The sequence below is a fragment of the Micropterus dolomieu genome, linkage group LG09 (genome assembly GCF_021292245.1).
Source record: "Micropterus dolomieu isolate WLL.071019.BEF.003 ecotype Adirondacks linkage group LG09, ASM2129224v1, whole genome shotgun sequence".
Classification (NCBI taxonomy): domain Eukaryota; kingdom Metazoa; phylum Chordata; class Actinopteri; order Centrarchiformes; family Centrarchidae; genus Micropterus; species Micropterus dolomieu.
Genome location: NC_060158.1, coordinates 5721966 through 5748208, shown reverse-complemented (window position 1 = coordinate 5748208; position 26243 = coordinate 5721966). Strand labels below are relative to the sequence as shown.

General features: G+C 38.1%; 2 protein-coding genes and 1 pseudogene across 2 annotated transcripts; all 3 read right to left on the bottom strand.

Moving 5' to 3' along the window:
- Positions 1-346: 346 nt before the first annotated feature.
- On the bottom strand, positions 347-5702 carry LOC123977134 (annotated as a pseudogene).
- Positions 5703-8911: 3209 nt separating this feature from the next.
- Positions 8912-13779, bottom strand: LOC123977129 (major histocompatibility complex class I-related gene protein-like). Its single transcript, XM_046059657.1, has 7 exons — positions 13680-13779; positions 13024-13290; positions 10756-11034; positions 10042-10371; positions 9323-9424; positions 9125-9142; positions 8912-8990 (listed from the first exon to the last, which is right to left on the bottom strand). Exons 1-7 carry the CDS (start codon positions 13726-13728, stop codon positions 8938-8940), a joined length of 1098 nt encoding a protein of 365 aa, XP_045915613.1. The 5' UTR covers positions 13729-13779; the 3' UTR covers positions 8912-8937.
- A 3506-nt stretch (positions 13780-17285) lies between these two features.
- LOC123976750 (major histocompatibility complex class I-related gene protein-like) lies at positions 17286-25066 on the bottom strand. The gene is made up of 6 exons (XM_046059097.1): positions 24754-25066; positions 19220-19498; positions 18469-18777; positions 17637-17729; positions 17450-17467; positions 17286-17358 (listed from the first exon to the last, which is right to left on the bottom strand). The coding sequence occupies exons 1-6, from the start codon at positions 25064-25066 to the stop codon at positions 17309-17311; spliced, it is 1062 nt and encodes a 353-aa protein (XP_045915053.1). The 3' UTR covers positions 17286-17308.
- Between the last annotated feature and the right edge of the window lie 1177 nt (positions 25067-26243).

Below are 26243 nucleotides of genomic sequence, written 5' to 3'. Positions count from 1 at the left end.
TGCTGCGCCAGACAGGGGCCAGCAACAGAAAGTTTTATATTTTACAATTTTCGTATGGAATTTCATCACTAAGTCCACTTCTGAGAAGTTTTGAGGTGAAAAATCAGCTGTGTAGATTTCGAATATTGACAGTTTTACAAGAAGCTGGTGAGTGTGTCGCATTGAACATTACATAGAGGCAGTTGTGTGTGGCGTCGCTCAGACAACAAGCTACGTACCATCTTTGGCTTTGAGTTGGATCACACTACCTTGTTTCTTACGACCCGCCCTTCTCTGCTTCTGATTGGCTACTAGTCATTACCTGGGAACTACGCATGTGCAACTCCCAACAAAGATTTTGTTTGTTTGTTTTATTTTTTTATTTATTTGTCAGGGACAATGTACAAAATACATTAATCTTACAAAAATATGTTTTGTACCAGAGTTAGCAAACGCTAATTTCCATCTGCAGTCCCTGGGCAGGTGCAAACAATATTGAAACATTACATTACAAATAACTGTCAATAGCACTAGCAAATACATAGAATATTAATCCAACAATAATCATTTAAAACCAATCAGATGTTTAAATAAAAAAGCTAATCAAAAGACCATCACAGCCTAAAATATATACAACATATTCACAAACAATTACTTCAATATTATATTTGTAGACTTTAAGTGTGCTGATGCTGACACAGCTGGTTATCGATGATGTATTTCTTTAAGTTTCTACAGACAACTTTAGACTGTCAGGGAATTGATTTCATTGTTTAATGGTTTTAAATGAAAAAGCTGTCTGTGCAAAGGCAGAGGATCATTTTGGGATAGCACAATTTCTGTGTGCAGTGGAACGGGTTATTCGGTTCGTTTGTTCACAATAAAGATTTATATATTTTTTCATTGAAGGTGGAGCAATATTATTAACAATTTTAAAAACAGTTCTCAAATTTCTATATCGAGTTAGTGAGTCAAAAATTTTATTTATTTTTTTTATATTTACTTAGAATACTGCAGTAATGATAGCGAGAGGCCTTTCTGTCCAGCACCTTTAATGCCTGATTATAGACCGATCTGAGTGATTTAAGTGTAGTCTCGTTGGCCTGAGACCAACAGGACAAACAGTAAGAAGATCATAGCATTAAAATACATTAAGATGCTTCAGTTGTCAAACTATTCCTAATATGTCTAAAGATAGAGATATTATATTTAATAGAGTTGGTCATTATTTTGTTTTTTAAAACATTGGTCTAAATGGACACCTAGATATTTTATCCCTTTTATCGATGTAATTTTTTGTCCATTAAAGTAAATGTTAGGCATATCTTTAACTTTATTGGACTTAACGAAATACATTCCAACAGTTCTTTCAGTACTTAGTGTTAAGCAAGAAGATTTAAGCCAATTACTTATTTTGTCCATGGCTGAGGACAATTTAGTGGCTACTTGCTCCATATCCCTCCCATGTACGTGTTAGTTGTACAAGTAAGATGCATCACTCTGTAGCTCAAGAGCAGGGCGTACAACACACAGGGTGAAAAGAAGAGCTGTAGCAATGTGCAGTATGAGAAAAAGACGGTGTTTTTTGAAAATTAAACCATGTAAACCTGTTCTGGTACAACCCCTAATTAAGATTTTGAACCTGAAACTAACCTAAGTAAAGGCTTTGAAGAGAATCTGCCTCATCTCCTCTATGTTGCTGCACTTGGTTCCTCATTCTCTGCTACTGTTACAAAAACATTAAACATGCTTAGAAACATGGATAGGAAACACATTATTTCATAAATAAACAATAAAATAAGATAAAGCATTGTAAAGAAATCTGACAAAATCTGATGAACAAATGTGAAAGAAAACAAATACATTTAACATTTACACATCAAGCACATAGTGTTAATAATCATATCTACCATAAAACTTAAACTAATAGCCGTATGTCCCCTTTACTGGCCTGGTGTGGGAACACATTCTGACAAATAAACGCAAGTCTCGATTAGACGCCTGGTCTGGTTTATATAGAAGTTCTTTAGATGTATATAACCTCTGGATTCAGTTCCTCAGAGCGTTCAAGGCCGTAGTCAGGAGCTGTAAGCTCTAACAAACTGGGTGAGTCCACTCATCCTGCACTGTTGTTAACAGTAAAAAAGTGTTGAAAAACTGCATAATAATGTGAAACCATTGATCTTCAGCTTAAAATGTGTCAAGATGAAACAGAATACAAGTTTTACTTACAAGATGGAGCACATTTGGCAAGTCATTTCAGTTCCAGCTGGTGAGCGAGAGAGGGGCGGGGTAGGGAAAGATGAGACAGGGGGAACAGGAAAGGAAAAGAAAACAAGGTCAAAGATGTGAAGAAATTCAATAGGGAGAAATCATGATAAGAAATAGAGTACAGTTAGCGATTCAGTACATGTGAACTAGTTAAAAAACATTATATTATTATTATCATATCAGCAGTAGTGGTAGGCATTTGGCTGAAATCAAAACAAAAGACAAAATAATTTTTAGTTCAAGTTGTAAATGCCAGAATATGAACTATGATCCCCTCTTCCAGTCGATGCTTGTTTAAATATTAGTGGATAAACGCATCACTCAAATAGTAAAATCAAAGTACTGACAAAAATCAAAAAAGGAGAAAATCTTCCATTTTTCTCTCTCACCTTTCTTCTTTTTGTAAACGATGAATCCAGATGCAGCAATGAGGACAGGAGCAGGAACAACCACTGCAGCGACAATGGGACCGGTCTTGTCACGGGGCTTCTCTGTTTTAGAAAACAACAAGAAGACTGGTATAAATACAGCAGGTTAGAACAGAATTACATCCATCCATCCAATTATTTATTCATAAATGTTGTTGCTGTGAGCTAAGACTGACTTGGAGTTGAGATAATACAGTATAATCAATGATTTTGTCTGTTATCCTAAAGGTGTGTCTGTGAAAATAGATTAAAACCCTTAATGTGTTAGATTGGAGAGACAAACGCTGAATCAAAATTAATTAACAGATCCAATAAAAAAAATGTTAAAAAGTTAAAACACCAGAACCCTCTAATCTCATTCTTACTCCAGTTGGTTCTGATCTTTGTCCAGTTTGGTGATGATGTCGTCCTTCACACCAGAGAGATGAAACACACAGTCGTACCTCCTCCAGTCTTCAGGTGTGACTGATGAAAGATTCAGGTCAACACTCATCTGAAAGGATCCATCGTTGTTGGGGAGGATCTCTCCGAGGTCCACGTCCTCATGAATCTCCTCTCCATCTTTCCTCCAGAACATCGTGGCTCTGTCAGGGTAGAAACCTGTAGCGTGGCAGCTGACTGGAGAGGAGGGAGTCTTCTGGAGGAGAGACACTGAGGGAAGGTCTGGAGAGTAAAGAGAGAGAGAGAGAGAGAGAGAGAGATAGATAGAGAGACGCAATGGAAGGAGAGGGAGTGAGCGAGGGACAGGGGATAGAGAAAGACAAGAAAGGGTGAACAGGAAAGGAAAGAAAACAAATAAAAACATGTTAAAAAAATAAAATAGGGAATCAATAACAGAAGGTGTGAAAATTCTTTCAAGCAAAATAAATGAATAGGGGAAAATTACAACAGTAATGTTACTAATAATATGAACTATGATGCAAATCTTACCAAAAGGTTTTTCCTCCGAAGGCCAGGTTTTTTGTAAACAAATAAAAGTTTGCAATCAGTGCGTTTAACCAAAGTGCATTGTCTGTATCGTTGAGGTCTAACAAATGTGTTGAATGCATTTCCTTCCTCATGGACATTTGCACACCTGAATTTTTAAAATATTTAAAATTGTGCATTGTATACAGTTTTCTTCTTCACTGACTCTGTAGTTGATTTATGAACTGTTAATCAGAGTATAACGTCCTTGTCCTTGCACGCATGCATGTGCGTCCTTGTGTATGTGCGGAAGATCCAAACAAACAGGGATCTACCACTACAGGTCAAAATCTCCAGGATACCTTAAAGTGAACTCAAGACACGGCAGATCCATTAGGCTGTTTTCTTTCAGGTAAATGCTCTTCATGTACAGGCCAGTACAGCCGTCTCATGATCAACAGCATAAGAACTACATAACAATGCATTTGTTACACAGCTTCCACATAGAGACAGAGAAGGTAGTGACACCAACACTAAAGAAACTCACTGCAGTCAGAGAAGAAGGATCTGCCTGTTTTTTACGGTTCACAGCAAAGTAGTCAATGACAATGTCAATGTTTAGAGAAAAAGCAAACTCTCTGTTTAGAAATACTGAATCTGTGTAAACTTACTTATGCTAACTGTACACTAGCTCTCACAGTCTCAGCTTTCATTGAAAGTAACGCACATAAAAATGTCAGTCTTTACTGATTGATTTATGGCTAAATCAAATCTTATTGCCACCAAAATAAGGTTATGTCAGATTGATTGGAGCGATAATACAACGGCAAGTCAGTCTGAGCAGGGATTTGAACATTGTTTTGTCAAAATCAGGTCATGTGATTCTACCTGTTCTCTGCAGAGAGCTGTTTCCATAGTCCAAATACTTCTTCAGCCACTCAGGACAAATACGAGTAAGGTAACTCCCATAGTTTTTAACTCTAGCTTCATCAGCATCCCATTTCTCTTTGATGGTGACAGCTTTTGGTTTCAAAGTGATCCATGTCGATGTCTTCAGGTCAAATGCCATCAAGTCTTCTCCATCATAACCATACTGACTAAAACCATTAACCTCTCCTGTCTCCTCATCCCACTCACAGCCGTTCATCCTCTGTAAAACATGGACACCTGAGAGAGAGACAGAGACTGTGATTAACATGACGCACAGATGAAATCTCCATCTGTCTATCAATTTCTATTTCACTGTTTCAGTGAGTTACAATGGTAGTTATTTTTCTGTGAATTGAGAGATGTGTGCCAATTGCAGTATACAAGATGTCTTTTGCATTCTGTGCACCTCAAAATTATATAAGTCAGACCCGTGTAACACCTGCAACCTCAGTTACAGTCGCAGCTCTAAATAGGCCTATCTAGAATTTGGCTGTAATGTTTATACATTAACACATGTGTGCATGTTTATAATAGAAGCTATATCTGTTTGACAAACACCAAACCACAAAGCAAAACATTTTAATAGTAAAATGTAAAATATAACAAACATAAATCCTTTACCTTCACTTTGATTGAAGTGCTGCTCAACAAAATAAATCCTAGGTTTGAAGACATTTGGCAGATCCTCAAAACACATGAGTGTAATACTGTAAATGCTGAGGATCATTTTCTAAAAGTTTTTCCACCCAGTCCTGTTTTGCTTCTACTTTCCTGATGTTGCTGTCACAGTAAGCCAGTAGAATACCATCAACAAATGCAGCAGCCATGAACTCTGGGAAGTCTGAGACTCCAGAAGATACAGCTACGAAAAACTTCAGGGAGTGTTTCTCTGTAGGACAAGCAAGATTTACTAAATGATGCATTCAGTATGATTAGGTTAAGTCACATCAGGTTTATCAAATTAAAAGCGAAACTGAACTACGAGTGTGTCCTTGCAGAAAACTGCAGAGCGCTGCGGAAAGTGAAGCAAAAACATCTCAAAGTAAATATTTAAAATGTGATCTTACCTCCTGGTGAAACGTAACAGAAAAGAAGCAACAAAAACAACCTTTTCATCTTATTTTACTAAAGATGCGTGGCTATAAGACTGAGCTGGTTCAGCTGCGCGGACTGCTCATTTGTGTGGACTGCGTAATTTTTTCCCCCCAGCCAGTGTTTCGACAACCCTGCATTTAAACCGCGGAGAAGTTAGTTTTAAGTTGAATATTTCACAGACATTCACTCAGGATCCAGTGGCGTTATTACTCAGTTTCACCCAGTGTTGACAGTATAAGGGCGGATACCTCACCTCCGAGGTGGCTCTTGCTGCCAAGTCGTCACAGAGCCTATGGGCGCAGGGGAGGGAACTGAAACATACATACACACTTTTGTTTGGTAATTTTCTTAGTGATTATGTAAACGAAATGTATACCACGGCAATAATAATAATAATAATATTGTTGTTGTAATTGTTGCTATTACATACTTTCACAAAAGTAATTCCTCAGTACCTTAGTTCAGCCTTGTCTTGGCTTCTATCAGTGGCACACATTTGGTAACATTTTATGCTATGATTTTATGGTACCAACATGGACCAATAAAAATCAGCGTGATATATATATATATGTATGTATGTAGGACGCAGATATAACAATGGTGAGGTCACTTATTAAGGAATTGTTTTGGTCCAAGGTCAAAGTTCTTTTTAATTTTCGCAGATTTTTATTGGTGCAGTATTTTAGTTTTGTCCTCACTGTGTGCAGGACTAAAACAAATACATTGATAAAGTATTCAATTGTAAACTATATACACTTGTACAGAACAGTTTAGATGAGTAGAGTCCAGTGGTCCAGCAGAAACAGAAGTTGTTGTCTCCGAAAGATGACCCTGGGTACTGCAGTGGATATTCTTACAACTCATGGGAGGCAGGAAGTGATCCGCAAATGTGCAAAAACTGTTTTGTGTGTAGAAGTCACTCGGTATTTTCGTCCGTGGATATGATTTTACACATCACAAATGTAAAAATACATATTTGTAGATAGTGAAATATTTGCACATCATAGTACACATTTGTGGATTGTTTTCTGTGGGTTACAAATATTAAAGTCCAAATCTTCCATAAAGTTGGAAATTCAACAGACAAACTGTGGGATATTTGGTACCCCAGAAGTTTCCATGAGGTAAAACTTCATCGAGTGATTCACTATAAGACAAAAAGGATTTAAAGGAATTCATTCAACATCATTTAGTTGTCACTTCCCTGAACACAAAAATAATATATTATAGCCTATTTCCTGTTTGGAAGCAATGACACAACTCTACTACTGTAATACCATTGGTAATCCTGATATTTGAACTGACTTGCACACACACAGCAATAACTTGTTCAGCAAAACATATTTATTGAATTTTACTTCATTTAGTCTCTTTGATAATACTGAATAAAAATGCAATAATCATCATGTGTTTGCTTTTAACTTAAGGAAGTCTGTTTAACTGGAGGCAAACAACATTACAACACAGTGTATTATACAGTCAGCGCTCAATACAAAACCCACAGTTCAAGCACCAATTAATCTCCAGAGAGTCCATATCTCATCAAAAACATCCTCTGGATCTCAGCAAGTACACACAAAAATACTCAGTTTCAACAAAAGTTGGATTACAAAAATAAAACCATCTCTTGCATCTAATATACAAGCTTAGTGGTTCTCTGACAGCACTGGAGTTACATACTGTAGTCTGGCTGGTGCTGCTGGTAACGCAATCACTGTCAATGAGTCCGAACTGGGCGTCTTTCACTGGTGAGTTTGGTTTGAAACACCACCATTGATATTCCCTGAATTGACTGTGTGGGTGTGTTTGTGTGTTGCTACATGTGTCTTTCTGTTTTGTATTTTCTCTGTTTCTCTTTTAATAGGCCTACATGGGCCCTTTTCACCTCAATGATAAATTAATTCATTTTAATGCAGTTATAAATTCCTGGACTTTAATAGCTCATGCGTTTCTGCTCATGTTCAAAACTTTCTGCACATTCAGATTATCGGATTATCTCCCATAGTGTCTGACATCGCAATATTTGAGACTAACGTCATCATTCAATGAGAATTCATAATAGAAATCTCACCATAAATCCACACATTAACTTCAGCAGCTCAGATAAAACAGCCTGGTATCATCAAAAGGTGTTTGAATAACACTCCGATTTCTTAAGTCATTTGGCGTGGTATTCCAACGCATTTTTTACATTTCCTGTCATTTCAAGCAGTACACTGCATTGATTTCTGTGGTGTCCGAACAATAATGCTGTGATGATGTGTTGAGAAGAAACCCGCTTGACACTGTTCTTGATTATAAAAGTTTATTAAATCAAGGAGTTCAGCATCAGTTACAAGCTCTGCAGCAGCTTGGAGAGCGACCCAGCCCGATGGCCACTCTGTCTCTCTGTACATCAAACAAAGCTTATATAGGATATGTTTAGGTATCTGTTAGGTACCATAGAAGGGTTTGAGTCTGCAAAATAAAAGGTAAAACCCATAGAAGGGTGCAGTACTATTCTGAGGTAACAAAACAAGGGGTTAGAGGTCAAATTCTATAGAAGGGTTCAGTCCCTACATAACCACCAATCACTGCTCTCCCCATAGAAGGTCACTGACCATTTGTCTTGCTGCTACAGTGCTATTTTTAACTGTTAATGAGTCAAATGCACAAATATTGGATACCACAACTTCTATCGTGCCATTTTACGCCTACTGTCACAGGTAAAATCAGCGTGTGTGGGATATAAATAGCCATGAAAGTCCGACACTCAGGTGGTGGCGGGGTGGTCGGGTGGATAGTGAGTTTGTTCCAGACCCAGAACACCGGCGTTCTGTACCCGAGTGAAATAAGATTTACACAACTTTTGTTTTTGTTTCTTATTTACGCTACGCTACGTAACGTAAGTTAGCATTCTACATCGTTCCTGAGTAGCTAGCTAGCTTGCCAGCACTGACATCCCCCCTCCGATGTACTTTACTGCTAACCTTAATCATCACTAATTAAATTTGCATGTTGACCGGTTAACCAGCTGTAGGGATAACCTCCTTTGTGTTGCTTGAACAGCGTGACACACCGTTTCTGTACAGTAGAAGTCAATGCAATCTAAACGACGTGAAATGACACGCGAAAACCTTGAATTGCGTTGACAGGACACGGCGAAATATCCGTAAAAGTGGTGTGCTATTTATACGCCATTCCATGATATCACGTTGGATAAAATGCAGCTCACAGTCCAAAACAGAGCAAGGCAGCGCTTCAGTTTTAAGATGTTTATATTACAAAACTCTACCAGTTATGTTACTGTCTGGACTAACAGCGCTAGGTGCACATCGCTGTTGTTGCATCAGCTGGGCGGAGTTGATTTTAGTCTGTGGAGCTCAGAGTTGTTGACAGGAGCTGTAAGGTCAGAAACACACAGTTAGTCCCCTTATCCAGCACTGAACTACCTCAGCTCACACTAAAAACCCTTTTAAATCAACAGAGTGCATGTCAGATCAGAGACAACAGAATAAAAGCAAGATTCTACTTACCAGGTGGAGGTTGATTGTCTGAAATAAGAAGAAAATACAAATAATTTCACTTGTCGCAGTTTAAAATGGTAGAACATCAGTCTCATTCTCTCTCAAATAAATAAATAGATTTTTAAAAAATCCCCATTTCTTTTTTTATATGTGTAATATATTGTAAATTTATATCTAGCATCAACTCATCTCTTTTGCATCTCTCACCTCTCTTCTTTTTGTAAACAGTAAATCCAACAACAGCAATGAGGAAGACAGCAAGAACAAACACCGCAGCAGTGATCAGGAAGGTGATCCTACTGGACTTATCTGCTCAGCAAAAAACAATAAAAAACAAAACATGTGAAGATGTTCATCACACATGCAGGTGGTCAATACAATAATGAACATGCAATACATGAAGTGGTGCTAATTAGCAGAGTTTCAGGAGCGGGACCACACATCAAGCACGTCATCGCCAACATTTCCATAAATACCCACACGTCCTAAGTCCTCCCCTTTGCTCTCGTATCCTGCATCCCTCCCACCCCTTTCTCTGTCCTGCCTCCTGATCTCCTTCCTCTCCATAGGTTTATAGGGGGTTCGTCGTGCCCGGGTGCTACGGCGGATTTCCTTATCGTAGCTTCCCCACAACGCTTTTGAATGTCTATTCAGCTACTGCAAGCTTAATTCATCTTCTGTTCGTTTATCAATAAATCATTTAATCATACCTGTTGATTGTGGTCCTTGCTAGTGAAATGCCCCTTTAAGATATGTTTTAACTTTCTGTGGTATACGCTGTCAGGGTCACGTGATCTGACCAGCGATCCTGGCAGACGAAGCTAAATCAGTTGTAAATTAGTTTAATACTCATCTTAGTCTTTAACGATTTGGAACAGCAAATAAAAGCAAAATAAAAAAAATTTAAATAAATGTGTGTCTCTAACCTTTGTCATTTCTAAACAGAGATTTGCCCCAGTTGGTTCTGATCTTTGCTTTGTCCAGTTTGGTAATGATGTCGTCCTTCACACCAGAGAGATGAAACACACAGTCGTACCTCCTCCAGTCTTCAGGTGTGACTGATGAAAGATTCAGGTCAACACTCATCTGGAAGGATCCATCGTTGTTGGGGAGGATCTCTCCGAGGTCCACGTCCTCATGAAGCTCCTCTCCATCTTTCCTCCAGAACATCGTGGCTCTGTCAGGGTAGAAACCTGTAGCGTGGCAGCTGACTGGAGAGGAGGGAGTCTTCTGGAGGAGAGACACTGAGGGAGGGTCTGGAGAGAGAGAGAGAGAGAGAGAGAGAGAGAGAGAGACAATGGAGGGAGCTAAAAGACCAGCCATTTTTGCTACACAACCACCACAGTGTCTGTATATAGACATAAAAGGGAACAATACCAACACTAAAGAAACTCACTACAGTCAGAGAGAAAGGATCTCACACTTTGTATAGTTAAAATCAAAGTACTCAATCACAGTATCAATGTTCAGAGAAACAACAACAATTTTTTCATTTTTCAACAATGAATGTCAGTCTCTTCTGATCGGTTAGGGCAGAATCAAATTATATTGTCACCAAAAACAGGTTATTCCAGACTGATTGAAGTGATAATACAATAGCAGTTCATGGCTGTTTAGTCCATGAGGTCATGTGATTCTACCTGTTCTCAGTAGAGACTTCCTCCCATAGTCCACATACTTCTTCAGCCACTCTGGACAAATCTGAATGAGGTAATTCTCATAGTGTTTTATTTCAGCTTTCTCAGCATCCCACATCAGCTTGGTAGTGACAGCCTGTGGTTTTAGAGCAATCCATGTCAATGTCTTCAGGTCCAATGACATGAAGTCTTGTCCATCATAACCATAGTGCATAGAACCATTAACCTCTCCAGTCTCGTCGTCCCACTCACAGCCGCTCATCCTCTGTAAAATGTGGACACCTGAGAAAGAGACAAAGAGAGACAGAAACTGCAATTAATAATGATGCATAGATAATATTTCCAGGGGAAAGATGATCTTAATATTATTGTGCATGTGTGATGCCCTGCTATTCAGTCTTGCGGTGTGCTAATGATTCAAGAGCAGATAATCAGTACACTTTTCTTTATAGAGTGAAACCCAATTTATATTTCACAGTTTAAAAGTTAGTCCTGAATTAAGATGACTGATCCATGCTTTATTACTGTGCAATATGGGTTTTATATAGGAGACTCATTTATTCAATTAATAATGAAAACACTGTACTCTCAAAAGGAAGTGAGGAGATCATTGGTCTGATTGCTCAGGTTGTAATAACTCCTGGGGATGCCTGACTGCTCTACTCGTCTAAATCATGCAGGGGATATTCCCATTCTATAGGGAAATAATTATAATAATTATAATTATAAATAAGTATGCAGACCTCGGGAAATCTGACAACAAATTAATTCCTCTTTTTCCCAAATACAAGGCTGTGGTGAAGACTGTGAAACCTGTCACCAAGCACAAGTGTGGTCTGCTTTAGGAGACTAACTGCGACATTTTATTCCAATTCTGCAGTCCAGACGATCTGAAACTAAATCTGTGAAAAATGTCCCAAATAATAATAATAATAATAAGTCCTGGGTATCAAAACAACATTTTTTTCCAAAATAAAATAGAGGGCAAATTCTTAACTGTTAATATAAGACAGACGTGAGTGGGACTAAACACTGTAATAAGCAGACACAGTAAAAGGGTGATAGTCAAACCTTTGTTAATGTGAACAATGTTTAATGTAGATTTGACACTATGGATGGTACACATACAAAGATCTCCCTGTAGAGACATCAATAGTTATCAATGCCGTTGATGTTTTCTTAGTCTTAAGTCTTCTTAAACTGAACCGAACAAAGACCACCGGCCCAGATGATCTAAAAGCTTCTTAAAAACTGGAAGATTTGTTTAGTCCCTCGTAGACACATTGTGCCAAATGAATGGAAATTCTTAATAATCACAGCCTGTGCTCATGTCACTGTGAGACAGAAACAGTCCCCGTGTGAAACTGTGGGGAACTTTAACTACCTTGATACCGTTCTAGACTCCGAGTTGAGCCTCTCTGAAGACTATATTTTTAAGAGATGCTCACAATGACATTATCTTCTTAGGAAACTCAGTGATCTCATGAGTTTGAAAGGACTAGTTTGCATCCCTAACTTGCTTTGCTAACCTCATCTCCTCCATGGTCACCACCATCCTTTCTTTTCCTACCAACCAGAAAACTTAAATACAAACTAACTATCAGGATGGACAGTATGTGTACAGCTCAGAGTTGTGTACCAGTTGTGTCTAAGTTTGTACCTGATTCTTCTAACACGTAAGGCATTAATGACATGCAGCTACTAGTGACTTCCTTTTGGCTAATGTTAAGTTGCATAGCAGCCAAAACACATACTGTTAGCTTTCCTGCTCAGCTCCCAGACCAGAGTCTGAAGGGGAGGGAAGGTGTTTGCTAGCACTAACCACCTTCACTTTTCAAGCAATTGGGGAAACAACAGACTTTTCTCTGTCTTTAGAAGCTGAAGCATTACTACCTGAAGCATTGTAACCCTAACCGTACTTCTACTTTCAGACTGACATATTCCTGCAAATCTTTTCCTCTGCTAACTTTTTCCATCACTTTCTCCATTCGGTTAATAAAATACTCGTTTTTGACTTGACAGAGTGGCTTTGACACGTGACTAGCTGCATTTTAAAATAGCCTTTTAGGATGACTCATTCTATGCTTAATAACACATTGATAAAGAACACAGAGTTTGCATTCAGAGATATTGAAAAATATATCAAGGAAACTTTGTAAATGTCAGACCAATCGTATAAAGGAAGTAGTCCTACTACTACTGTCACTTTAATTTACATATAAAGATGCAGAGCAGTTAGGCAGTGTTATAATATAGGATAATGTAACCTACCTCCACTTTGGTTAAAGCACTGCTTCAAATTATGAATCTTGGTTTTGAAGAAGTTCGGCTGATTTCTAAAACACTCTTCAGTGTACCACTTCTTCTGCTGAGGATCTTTTTGTAATATGTTTTTCACCCAGTGCTGTTTTGTCTCCATCTTTTTGTTGCTGTCGCAGTAACCCACCAAAATGCCATCAACCTTCACCGCAGCCAAAAACTCTGGGAAGTTTGGGACTCCAGAAGACGCAGTGAAGAAAAACTTCATGGAGTGTTTCACTGGAAGATGAACAAGGTTTATTAAAGTTAGGCTATTTTTTTAACAAGTTGAGAAAAACTCACTACAGTCAGAAAGAAAGGATCTGACACTTTGTATGGTTAAAAGAGAAGTAGTCAATTACAATGTCAATGTTCAGTGAAAAACAACAATCTTTCATTGAATGTCAGTCTCTTCTGATTGATTAGGGCTGAATCAAATCTTACGGTCACCAAAAACAGGTTATTCCATACTGATTGGAGTGATACATAATACAATAGCAGTTGATGCCAGTTGAGTCCATGAAACTACATCAGATAATGTGATCATACCTGCTCTCAGGTAAAGATGAAATTAAATCAGTGCGTCCCTGATGGAAAGAACTTAAAGTAAGATTAAAATGTGATCTTACCTGCTGATGAGACTTGACAGAAGAGAACCAAGCAAAATAACTTTTTCATCTTGTTTTGATAAAGAGGTGTGGGTTCCGATCTGGTTCCGCTGTTTTGTTTAGCTTCTGATGTCTGTTTATGTCAGTGATTTTTTTTGTTGGGACTTGAAAAACCTGTTCCTTCTTCTTCTTCTTAGTTAATAGCAGATTGCATACCACCACCTACTGCACTGGAGTCTGTAACATCATATCACTCTTCTACAAACCCCAAAAAGGTGTTCTCATATTCTGTTCACCAACCCTGTGTCTTAAAGAAATTTAAATGATGCCTTCCTGGTGATTCTTCTCCCCTTTTCTTCTCCTTCTGTTCCCATCAGATTCCCTTCTTGCTTCCTGAACCCTATCTTGAAATATCTGTCTTTCCAACTCAAATAATATGCAGTGCAAAATGACATGTTCAACATTTTCTTTAACTTTTCACACTTTTCACTATTCCTTTTCCCCAATAAAAACAAGGTGCCATTCAGTCCTGTGTGATCTACTCTCAGTCTTGTCATTATGATGTCCTGATCCTTTCCCTATAATTTTTATTACTGACAGACTTTTGTATTTTATAGTAACTCCTTCCTTTCCTGTCTTCCTCTCACCATTTCTGCCATATTTCAAAACCTTTTTTCTTAATGACTGCTTTTCCTTCTCCTTTTGCCAGTGGTATTTGAACGGTTATTTCCTTTTGTAATGCCTCTTTTGCTAGTTTGTCTGCAATCTCATTTCCATTTACTCCCTCATGTGCTGGCACCCAACAAAACTGAACATCTACCCCTCCCCGATCTTAATAAGCTGTGAAACATTTCTATCAGTAGGTCTTCTCTGACAGAAGTCATTGACTGAATGCTTTTAATAAATGCTAAGCAGTCTGTGGAAAAACCTGTTCCACTCAAAGGCGTATCTTTTAATAGGAACTTTAGTAGGGATGTCCAGCGACTACTGAATAGTCCCTCTCAACCATTTTGATCCTAAAATTTTAATATAACCTCTGCTGTCCGACTGCGTCTAATCAGTGTATTTGGTAGGTCTACACAAAAGGTCTGTTAAACCCTCTCGTCATGGATCTTTAAGTTTTGAAAGTTAATGTCCTCCCCTCTCATATGCCTCAAAGTGGTTTGGTCCACTGCTTGTTTTTTTTATCAGACTTCTGCTTTTCACTAGTTATGAGTCAACTGGTCAATTTTATAGAAAACACAACCATTCAGCATTACTAATATTTTCTTTGGACCTTGCTTAGAGAAAAAAATGCCATACCCTCCCCAAATATCTCAAATCAATCTGTTTATGACAAACAAATTACAGCCACTATAATTTTGAATAAAGAACGAATAAATAAATGGTAAATAAAGCCATGTTTGAACAGCAGCATTGTGGCTATAGATGGTCCCAAAATATTTCCACCCATCCGGATTTCAACTAAGAGAATTAAATATGAATTGCTTTAAGCTGGTATGTTTTAATGTTTGTGTATCTCAACACATATTGGTTCTTTGAGCTACTGTTTTGGTTGTGAAGAGGAAAACGAAGCTCTGATACAGGAAGTCTCTTTATGATCCAAGGCCCCATGACTCTTATTTTATTAGACCTGACTTATACACAGAACAGCCAGAAGCCACTCAAAGAAAACATTATAATAACACCATTATAATGAGGGCTGCATGAGGAAGCATGAGGAAGTGTCCTTAGGCAAGATACTGAACCCTGAATTGCCCCTGGCTGTGTATGAATGGTAGTTTCTGTTTGAGCACTTAGGGTCAGTGAATGAATGTGAGTGAATGGTGAATGCAGATGTAGTGTAAAAGCGCTTTGAGTGGTTGAAAAGACATATAAATATATACATTTACATTTGAAATACTAATATAAATATAAAAAAATACCAATAGGCTTTAGTAATGCAAGAGCAAGTATGCAATGTGCAGAAATTTAGTCATATGATAAAGTATTATAGACACAAAATAAATGCAAAATTCAATGCGTAGAAAAATATTAACATGTAAACAATTAAGTCTTATGTACAGCAAGAGTAGTTGTGAATTAATCATTAAAACTAATTCTTTCAAACCCCCCCCCCCCCCTTTACTACTTATAGCTAACTAACAAAGTACTGCCATTTGAAAAAAATAAATAAATCTGACAGGTCAGGTGAACAATGTCTTGACACAACAAATATTAATGCCAGTATTTATTAATGTTGAAAATAACATGGTTATTAATGTTAACATTAATACTTTTAGGGATTATCTCCATCCTTGTGTATTATGCCAGCAGTATGTTATATATCTGCACAGCTGATTTTGTCCTCCCTTTATAGTTTGGAGCCACATTCATTTAGTTTCTGAATAAAAGTGCAATAATCATGTCATTGTAGCTACAGACACAGATGGTGAACTTGTGTGACTTTACATAAAGCCTTTTTATTGAAAAATAAACCGTAATAGAAATTAAACAACAGTGCAAATAAAGAAGAAATTGAAAAAAGACAGTTCATGTCTTATTTAGCCTGTTTCTTCTCTTCATAACCTCACTTATCTTCGTATAAAGCTTTGTATCTATGTATGTAAAGCTAAGTATTGTTGCTTGTATAGAAAGCCATCGATGTGTAGAGATTTTCTTTACAGCTGTAATGTGACACAGTGAATGGCAAAACAATCTCAGAAGGTTTCTTTTACTTTTAACTTAAGGAAGCTTATTTAACTGGAGGCAGGGTCTGAAATTCACTTTTCTCACTGAAATTTATGTGCTAAATGAAGGAATAACATTCAGCTCATTTAGGTATATTTGCACAAAAATGCTACATGTAAAAAGGACCTATGTCTTTCAGCACATGAGAATCAACCCAACCTTACCTTATCTTTCACAGTGAACCAACAGACAACAAGATACACAATGTTTATCACAGTTCAAGTCTCCACAAGATCTCAACAAAAACCTGCTCTTGTTGATCCCAGCAAGCAAACAAAAAATACTCAGTTTCAATACAAAAGTGGGCCTCTGAAAAACCAAGTGATTCCTCTTGCGTCTAATAGACAAACTTATTCTCCGACAGCACCAGAGACACAGAAAGCTGTTGTGGAATACCTGAAGGATAAAGGGTTATATAGGCTAATAGGTTGTTGTTTTTAAAAATAATTATGATAAAGTAAAGTAGTCTCACTTAACGATAATTCATGCAGGTAAATTAGCTGGTAGTATGCACCTTATGGTTGCATGGTTGCAACCTGCCATAAAAACAAAAGAAGAAGAAGACCGCACCAGAGTTACCTTCAGTCACTGGCTGTCACGCAGGATGGACTGTGCCTCTTTTCTGGTGAGTTTGGTCTGAAACACTGCCAGAGAGACACTCCCTGAGCTGACTGGTGGGTGTGTGTGTTGTGTCACACAGGAGCGTACACCAAACGCCACAATACACTACAACATGTGCATTTTCCCTGTTCGCCAAAGTGGCGGATGGCCCGATGACTTGACCCGCCGCTGTCAGGAATTTACCCACATTTGGTGGGTGTTAATTTCAGACCCTGACTGGAGGTGTGAATACTTAGCACAGTCCCAGCATTTTTGTTGTCAAAATGACATCACTTTGTGCAGGGTGGGGTGTTTGTCAATCATGTTTCTGGCTTCAGTCTCTCAGAGAGCTCAGAGCTGTTGACAGGAGCTGTAAGGTCAGAAACACACTGTTAGTCCTCTTTTCCTGCACTGAACTACCTCAGCTCACACTGAAAACTGAAAATAAAGATGTTACTTACGAGGTGGAGGGCGATTGGCTGAAATAAGAAGAAAAGACAAATAATTTCACTTGCAGTTTAAAATGGCAGATCATCAGTCTCATTCTCTCTCATATAAATAAAATTGATAAAAAATGATGTTGTGTTATTACATTTATTATGTTGTAAGTTAAAATTTATCACAGTCTGGATAAGAGGATCAACTCACCTTTTTTCATTTTGTAAACAGTAAATCCAATAACAGCAATGAGGCCGACAGCAAGAACAACCACTACAGCAATAATTGGGGTTCTGGACTCATCTGCTCAGCACAGAAACAATAAAAAAACAAACAAAATGTGATCACAACATGTAAAGATGAAGAAAGTACATTCACCCATCTGTTCATCTCACACACAGGTGGTACAACATGATCTATTGATCTATATATCTGATGCCGTGTGGTAAAGCCAAAGACAATTTTCTATATATTGGACAATAAAGTTTCAAACAACGTAACTAACTAAAGGAACTGTCAGCATTAAAGAAACCTGTTGTTGTGTAGAAACACTGCATTTAATTTGGCACTCTCACAGAGAGAATTATTCTGAAGTCTGAGTCTGAAAGAACTCACCCTCCGGATATTATCAGGGATGGGCTTGGAGATTACAACTTTTTAGCAGACAGGCCGTGTTACAAATTTGGGAGTAGAGTTTGAAAGAAGTGAGCATTTATTTGGCAAGGATGGTCTAATAAAAGGTAAAAATATTGATGTGTATTATGGTAAATGTAGGATACAGTGTTTTGGATGATTTTCAAGACTAATGTCAGGATATCTCTAATCACCTTTGCTGCAATGTCTCTCACAAGTCAGCCAGTTTTATAAAAGTGCAGTACTTAGTTCCTGAGATGCCCCTTTAAGATATGTTTAAACTTTCTGTGGTATAATTGGAAAATTTGTAATAAAAAATGTTTTGATTACGCTTTCAGAGTCACATGATCTGACCAATTCAACGGAACAATTCAGCAAAAAATAAAAAATAAAAAAATGTTTTTTTCACCTTTGCCCCAGTTGGTTCTGATCTTTGCTTTGTCAAGTGTGGTGATGATGTCGTCCTTCACACCAGAGAGATGAAACACACAGTCGTACCTCCTCCAGTCTTCAGGTGTGACTGATGAAAGATTCAGGTCAACACTCATCTGGAAGGATCCATCGTTGTTGGGGAGGATCTCTCCCTGGTCCACGTCCTCATGAAGCTCCTCTCCATCTTTCCTCCAGAACATCGTGGCTCTGTCAGGGTAGAAACCTGTAGCGTGGCAGCTGACTGGAGAGGAGGGAGTCTTCTGGAGGAGAGACACTGAAGGAAGGTCTGGAGAGTAAAGAGAGAGAATGGGACATTGGTGGGAGCTGTAAGAACATATGACAGCGTTACATTACAACTAATGTTTGCTACACAATCACCATAATGTCTGCATATAGACAGAGAAGGGAACAACACCACTCAAGAAACTCACCACATTCAGAGAGAAAAGATCTGCCACTTTTTATGGTTCACAGCAAAGCAGTCAATCACAGTGTCAATGTCAGTGTCTAATTTCATTTTGAAACTCTGTAAACTTACTTAACTTAGACTACCTGCACTGGCTATCACAGTGTCAGTGTCAATGGAAAGTAATTTCAGAGCACCAAAAAAATGTAATCAAATCTTACTGACACCAAAGAAATGTTATGTCAGACTGATTGGAGTGATAAGACAATGTCAGTTCATGCCAGTTGAGTCCATGAAACTACGTCTGGTCATGTGATTCTACCTGTTCTCAGCAGAGAGCTCCTCCCATAGGCCACATACTTCTTCAGCCACCCAGGACAAATCTGAGTGAGGAACTGCTTGTTGAATGTTATTCTAGATTCCTCAGCATCCCATTTCAGTTTAAAGGGACCAGCCTGTGGTTTCAGAGCGATCCATGTTTCTGTCTTCAGGTCAAATAATATGAAGTCTTCTCCATCATAACCATAACGATTAAAACCATTAACTTCTCCACTCTCATCGTCCCATTCACAGCCACTAATCCTCTGTAAAATGTGGACACCTGAGAGAGAGAGAGAGAAAGAAACAGAAAAAGAGACTGCAATTAACAATGATGTACAGATAATATCTCCAGTGGAAAGATCTTAAAAATACTGTGCATTGCGTGTGCAAGTGCTGCTATCTCATAATTCAAGAGCAGATAATCAGTGTACTTTTTCTTGAGTATGAGTGATAGGACCAAAAATATATTCAACAGTTTAAAAACTAGAGTATAAAGCATGTCGGGGTTTTTTTTATCCTGAATTCTGTGCACATCAGTGTAGTGAACAACCAGTGGACACATTATTTCATAATCAAGAGGAGGTCAGCCCTCTTTTATTACAAACCTGGCTGGCCCAAAGAGTTAGCCTTTCTCACATACAAAGGACAGAAGCCATCTCTCTTTTGTTTCTCAATAAGAAGGGGGGTTGAGTTATCAACCGTCGAGCAGATGGTCTGGTTCCAGGCTCCAAACACCCCAAAAGAGGAGGTGGTTTAAATGAGGCCTACCACATCAAAAACTTTGTTTCCACTTTGAGTGCTGGTTGTGAAGTTATCAACCAGACAAACCACCATCTCCTTTGGAGTTAAGATACCTGACTGTAAAAATGACAATTTAACCTCTGAAACAAAGACACCTCTTACCAGGAAAAATGCCTAAAATAACATGCTCAAAATGCATCAGTAACAACTCTTCAACCATTAGGCCTAGATGCATGATTCTGGTCCCCTTTGAAAGGTCAGAAGCTAAGGAATATGATTTAACTGAATCTATTTACTTTTCTATTAAAGAGTAAATGGAGATCATTTAGTTAGATAGATAATTTAGCAATAAAGCTAAATATGATATTTTCATCTCTGCCCGGTATTAAATCTATATTTTAATAGCAACCATCATCCGACTCATTATAGTGCAATTGAATATGTTCTAATACACCTGGAATATAACCTTAACTGTACATTTGATGAAAAGAAAGAATTACACAATTCTTCTAATATATACCAGGCAAATGTCCATGTTTTGGCCATGTTTACTGTTTATATGTTCACTTTTATTGGGAGTTTTCTTCACAACACTATTTCTGTCCATACAACCATGTTCCAAATAACATAAAATTTACAAAACATTGAAATATTGATAAAAACAGTGAATATTAATCAACATTCTGTGACCAAAAGGACTCCCATGCTTTACAGGCCTTCACAGTTGAAAACAGAACAGAGGTCGGACTGCTCTGAAGGATGCGATGAGAGATATCTGGATGGCAATAACTATAGCCATGTATAGTGATTACATGTTGTGATATAAGTTCATTTAGATGCTTGGTGGTTGATGTGTGTTTGTTATGGATAAAAATGGTTGGTTTGAGCTTCTAGCTGAGCCTCCTAGCTTTACGGAGCTGTGTAGCATGCATAGAGTGACAAAATACTAGGATCGTCCATGGATTTTGCATTTGCATTTTGAGGCAAAAATCAATCGTTCTACCCCTTACCGGGCAGGTCCACTTAATTAACCATGTCCAGATATGTAAACTCTCCCTGAAGTAGGATGTCAGGACCTCTAGGTGGACAGAGGCCATAAACTAAGGCCTCTAAGCTGGATCTCCACATACATACATAGGCACAGATCAGAGAATGAGGCTTTCCTGTTACTCTTCACACCTTGGTGTAGAATTAATGTGTTGAAGAATTACTGTGAGCCAGGTTCAGGTATGAAGAAGTTTCGGAGACTGATGACAACTTAACATAGCATGGTTTATTGAGACCAGCCGAGGAGATCCGGGCCCCATCCACACTACTGCGTTTTCGTTTTAAAACGGAGACCTTTTGCTGCGTTTGCACCTCCTGTCCAGACTAAAACAGCAAAAACCGCCCTGCTCCCGCAAGGTTTTAATGTCATGTGACATGGTGATGTTTTGCAGCGCCGGGCCAAAGTCGGACACAATTTCTAACCAGCATGCCTTATTTTAAGTCCACCATGCATCACGTTAAGTCAGCGCTGTGCAGTGAAGTCAAACATATAGTATAGTTATAATTGGAGCCTGAGGCGCGATATTAAATTGGCACCCCCACTATGCCCAACCCTAAAAAGTCCACCTCAGGGGTTGGGGTCATCGCTCCCCTATCCTCAAGAATTGTTTTAAAGGTTCAGCAGCCAAACTCACAATTTTAGCATGTATAGATGAAAAGCCGTAATCATAGTCAATAATGAATTGTGAAGTGTGATCAGCATACTTGTCAATTCCAACATTATAGCCTAAATTGGGAGACCAAACCTACATGCGTCCCTCCATAAACTGTCAACCCAGAGACTGTTTTCTTGCATTATGTGGTAGATTTCTTGAAATACAACAGCATTGGTTTAGTTTCAATAGTGGAGGTGACTTATATGAAGAGGAGGGTGTGGGGGTCCTTCCCCAGAAAATTGTAAGCATTGAAGACTTCATTTCTTGCATTCTGGTGAACATTTCTGCCTTTTCTGACTCAATTTATGGTGGAAAATTCTTCATTTATGTAAAGGGAAACACAAACTTCCGGCAGCAGGTGACAATTCAAAATCTAAAAAATTAATAGAATATAATGCAGTAAGGCTTTCAGACAATCTATTGCTTTTAAATAGCCTATATTTCTCCTGTAGATCAACTTTTATAATTTAATAAAATCCCTGCTGAGTCAGCACACATGCAGGCATGATTCATTCTTCCTTCCTGGACTTTAATACAAAAACCTGCTGTGTTTCAGCAGGTTTTCTGCTCATGTTCAAAACTTCTGCACATTCAGAATCTCTCCAACATCTGTGTTCTCTGACATGTCCAGAAATTAGACTTATATCTAATATCAAAAGCCGTCACTTTCAAGAGTGTCGTTAAGTGAAACCCAGTAGCTCTGTTTGGGCATGTTCAAAGATGTAACAGGGACACTGGGCTGCTTGTCATTATAGAAGCAGATCATCATTTTGTGAAGTTTATTGCAGCTTCAGTAGGCTGCCTTCCCTTCGACACGCAGCTCCGTTGCTCACCAGAGCAAATGTCTCGTCTGATTTTTGCGACTTGTAACCAATTAGACTCCAGCATGGTGATTTATCGACAGAAAGAGGCAGCTGGATCAGAGCCAAAGTAGCGCATTTTCAAATTAATTTAACCCTAACAAAACTATGGATCCATCTGAACCGTGTGTTTTGTGATAAGTTGCATCATTAGTGAAGTAGCTTCCCTAACAGGGACAGTTAAATGTGAGAAATAACTGGAAAGTCAGTTAAAACTTGTAGGGTCAGTTAATGACTCCAAGCTAGTCCTGTCTTACCTTCCCCTTTTACCTCAATTAAGCCCCCTAAGGGTATTCTATAACAATAAGAAGATCAACAGGCATCTAAATCGCCTGGCTGGAGAAAAGGACTCAACATCAAATTCATTGTATGAACAAAGAATATCCCCCTCACTATAAACCTGTCTTGTGTACTTCGTTTTAGTTAAATAATCTTTGTAAAGTTAGGTAGTTTTGAGTAGTTTATTTACCCTGTTTTTCATATTTAGAAGCTATGTTGGAAGCTAAAGAATCATAGGCTAAAGTTAATTTGAAGTACTCTTAACTTCCCTCCTTGCTTATGAATCTATAACTGTCTGTGTTTTATTATTTACTATATTTATTATATTTATTTACAATCTTTATTTTATTACTATAAATTGTGTTGTTTACAAGTAACAGATCCAATTGTTAAAAACAATTACAACTACAATAGTTTTCCTTTTTGTCTAATGCTTAGAAATTAAGAATTAAGAAATGTATAACTGTTTATGGCATTTTATTTATTTTTGCTTGCTCCCTCTACTTCCAGAGCCCTGCCTTCAAGAGCCTGCCCGGAGAAACTCTGTGACTTTAAATGTTATTTTATTTTCGAGCTTAAACTGGGATGAAAATTTCCCCCAATCTATTCGACTCATCTCAGCAACGTGAATTATAATCATGAGGTCTCTCAAACCTTCTGTGAATTTATCTGTTTTGTTTTGTTTAAAGTTATTAGGTTGTTTGATTTACGTATCTTTGATTGAGAAACAACAAACAAGTTCCTTTTAAAACCTAATCTCGGTTTGATTTAACTCCCACTACTTCCAACGACAACAAAGTTTGGAGGCTAGTCAAATGAATTGGATATGCCACCAGTAACTGAGAGAGGACAACCAACTCAGAACACAGAGCCAGAGTTCCCAGCAGCCACAAGCCCAACCTGAAGGAGCACGAGTCAACTCACTGGCAACTAGTAATCACCGTGGAACCTGCATCCACTTGTTTCCCATATTTCTTTAGTCATATTCTTTGCACAATAGCCAAACTAAATTCACACTGAACCCTCACCCCCCTTCAGAAAAAAGCCACACCAGCATGATTGGCAGCTCTACAGAAATTCACTGAATCGCAGATATTGCATGTCATTTGGATTACAAAATCGGCAGAACTCCAGGGACTCTGAACGCTCCAGGCTTACTGTGTTCATCTAGTTTGTTCTAATCTGATTGGAATTGTAGTACGTTTGGGAATATGCTCCACTGAAGCACAATACCAACTGACATAAAGAGTAAAAACATGCTTTACTACAACTTGGGTTTCAATTTTTGTTTCTGGACGTTGGTTCTTTTGGTTATAATAACACTGTACCCACCAAGGTGAGATCTCAAAATATGGCACGTAAATGGGTCTGATGGAACGATCATTCAGGTTGTAAACAAGAAAACAGTTTTGCCAGATTGGAGGTTAACTCAAAACTGATATCATCCCTGTAATGGCAGCATCCTTAATATTATCTTGAGACCATGTAGATGGTCACTTTACTTTAAAACAAATGCTGGCCGCTAGGGATGAACAATTAATCGTAATCTTATCAAAAACTCAAAATGGTCTACTGCATTTTCAAATGGCATGAGGGCCAATATTTGTTAAAGGCTGTATGTGTGTCAGAATACCACTTTAAATTAAATATTATCATGCTGCAGAAATGTCCTGGCCTACACATCATATTTTACAGACTTAAGTAAACATCGTTGTTTGGAACAGATCCTTGCATCACTTCATAAACATTTAAACATGTTTTTCAGTGAAAATAAGAATAAATATGTAAAAATGATCATTGCATAGTTTTGCAAATCTGCAACTGCAATATCAGTCAAAATGATTGCAATTAGATTTTTTTTTATTGTTTAGGCCTACTGACTCCACACAAGAGAATAATCCTCCAATGTGCACAAGATGCAGAAACATACTTTTTTCATGTTCATACTTTACCTCCAATTCGGTTGAAGGACTGCTTCAAAATGTCAATTTTGGCTTTGAGGGAGTTTGGCTGAATCTCAAAACACTCTCCAGTGTACAACTCCAATTCTTGAGGATCCTTTTCTAAAATCTTTTTCACCCAGTCCTGTTTTGGTTGAATATTTTTGTTGCTGTCGCAGTAACCTGCCAGAATGTCATCAACCATAACAACACCCATAAACTGTGGAAAGTTTGGGACTCCAGAAGATGCAGTCCAGAAAAACTTCAGGGTGTGTTTGACTGCAGGACAAACAAGGTATACAGTCAGTGAATATGATGTATTCATATGATTCAGTAAAACTTATACTGTATTCTTATCAAGTTGTGGTAAAAGTGAACTAAATTAATTTGTGTCTTGGAGCCACACAGGAGCACAATGCAAAGAACTTAAAGTAAAATTAAAATGTGATCTTACGTGATGATGAAATGTGACTGAAAACAAGCAACAAAAATAACTTTTTCATTTTCTTTTGGTACAGGACTGAGCTGCTTCTGCTGTTTATTCTTCTGTTTCCTCTTGCAGGGAGGTGGGAGTGTTTCTGCTTTGACTCGAGAAACCTGTTTCAAAAGAAAACTGTCGAAGCTTGTGTCAAATAAAAACAATGTGAATGATAACATCAGAAGCTTCAAACGCAGTTAAACTTTGTGATCGGCACATTAGTGGGACAAAAGAAGAAGAGCTATTACAGATTTAATAATAACAACCAGGCTTCTTAGACTTTTACTAAAACTATTAAAATCAGAGACTGAATGAAATTTATTGGGGTGTGGAGGTGGAGTGGGGAAAGACAAACAAAATACAGCCACTCTATAGTGTAGTGTGTTTTAGGGTTTAAGATGGAGATAATGCTGCACCGTAACTGGTTGAAATCCAGCAGGTGACCTTTGTTGCATCTCTCACTGTTATGGTAGAAAATTGTGTCTTCTTACATTTAATCTTTTATGTATAATCTTTAAATATTATTATTATTTCTATTCTCGTTATGGCTTATAGATATATGTATTGGGTTTTTTACCCTTAACCTTTCCTCTCCTATACTCCTTATGTTAGTCCGTCCACATCTACTAGGGTTTAAGTCAGAGCTGTGAGATTGTTTTGGTGTTTTCCCCCTCGTTTTTCGTCTCCTCTCCTGGAATCTTCATTCAAGGCTGAGAGACGATCTCTGTTCCCCAAAACATAGAAACCTAGACTGTGTAAATGATGATGCATCCCTTTGATCGGCCAGACCCCCAGAAGCTGCCCTAGGCAGCAGGTCTCTGGACCAGCTGTACATGTGTTTTTGTACTTCTCTGTTTATTCTGTTTTGTTAAATACATTTTTCAAAGACAACGGTTGGTTGTAACTCAATTCTTTGCTCAAACCCTTACCAGGAATATAATTTCCACGACACTCACCCCCTCATTTTGTGTCGACTCTGAAGTGGTGCTATCTAATAAAAGGCATAAATTAATTTTAAAAAGCC

Bases quoted from the DNA above. Each gene is read 5' to 3' on its own strand.
- LOC123976750 (XM_046059097.1), bottom strand. From the start codon at position 25,066: ATGAATACATCATATTCACTGACTGTATACCTTGTTTGTCCTGCAGTC. The intron at 19,499-24,753 runs GTAAAGTATGAA...TCTCTCTCTCAG, and splicing joins GTCCTTCAACCGAATTGGAG to GTGTCCACATTTTACAGAGG. The intron at 18,778-19,219 runs GTAGAATCACAT...TTTACTCTCCAG, and splicing joins GAGCTCTCTGCTGAGAACAG to ACCTTCCTTCAGTGTCTCTC.
- LOC123977129 (XM_046059657.1), bottom strand. From the start codon at position 13,728: ATGAAAAAGTTATTTTGCTTGGTTCTCTTCTGTCAAGTCTCATCAGCA. The intron at 11,035-13,023 runs GTAGGTTACATT...TCTCTTTCTCAG, and splicing joins GTGCTTTAACCAAAGTGGAG to GTGTCCACATTTTACAGAGG. The intron at 10,372-10,755 runs GTAGAATCACAT...CTCTCTCTCCAG, and splicing joins GAAGTCTCTACTGAGAACAG to ACCCTCCCTCAGTGTCTCTC.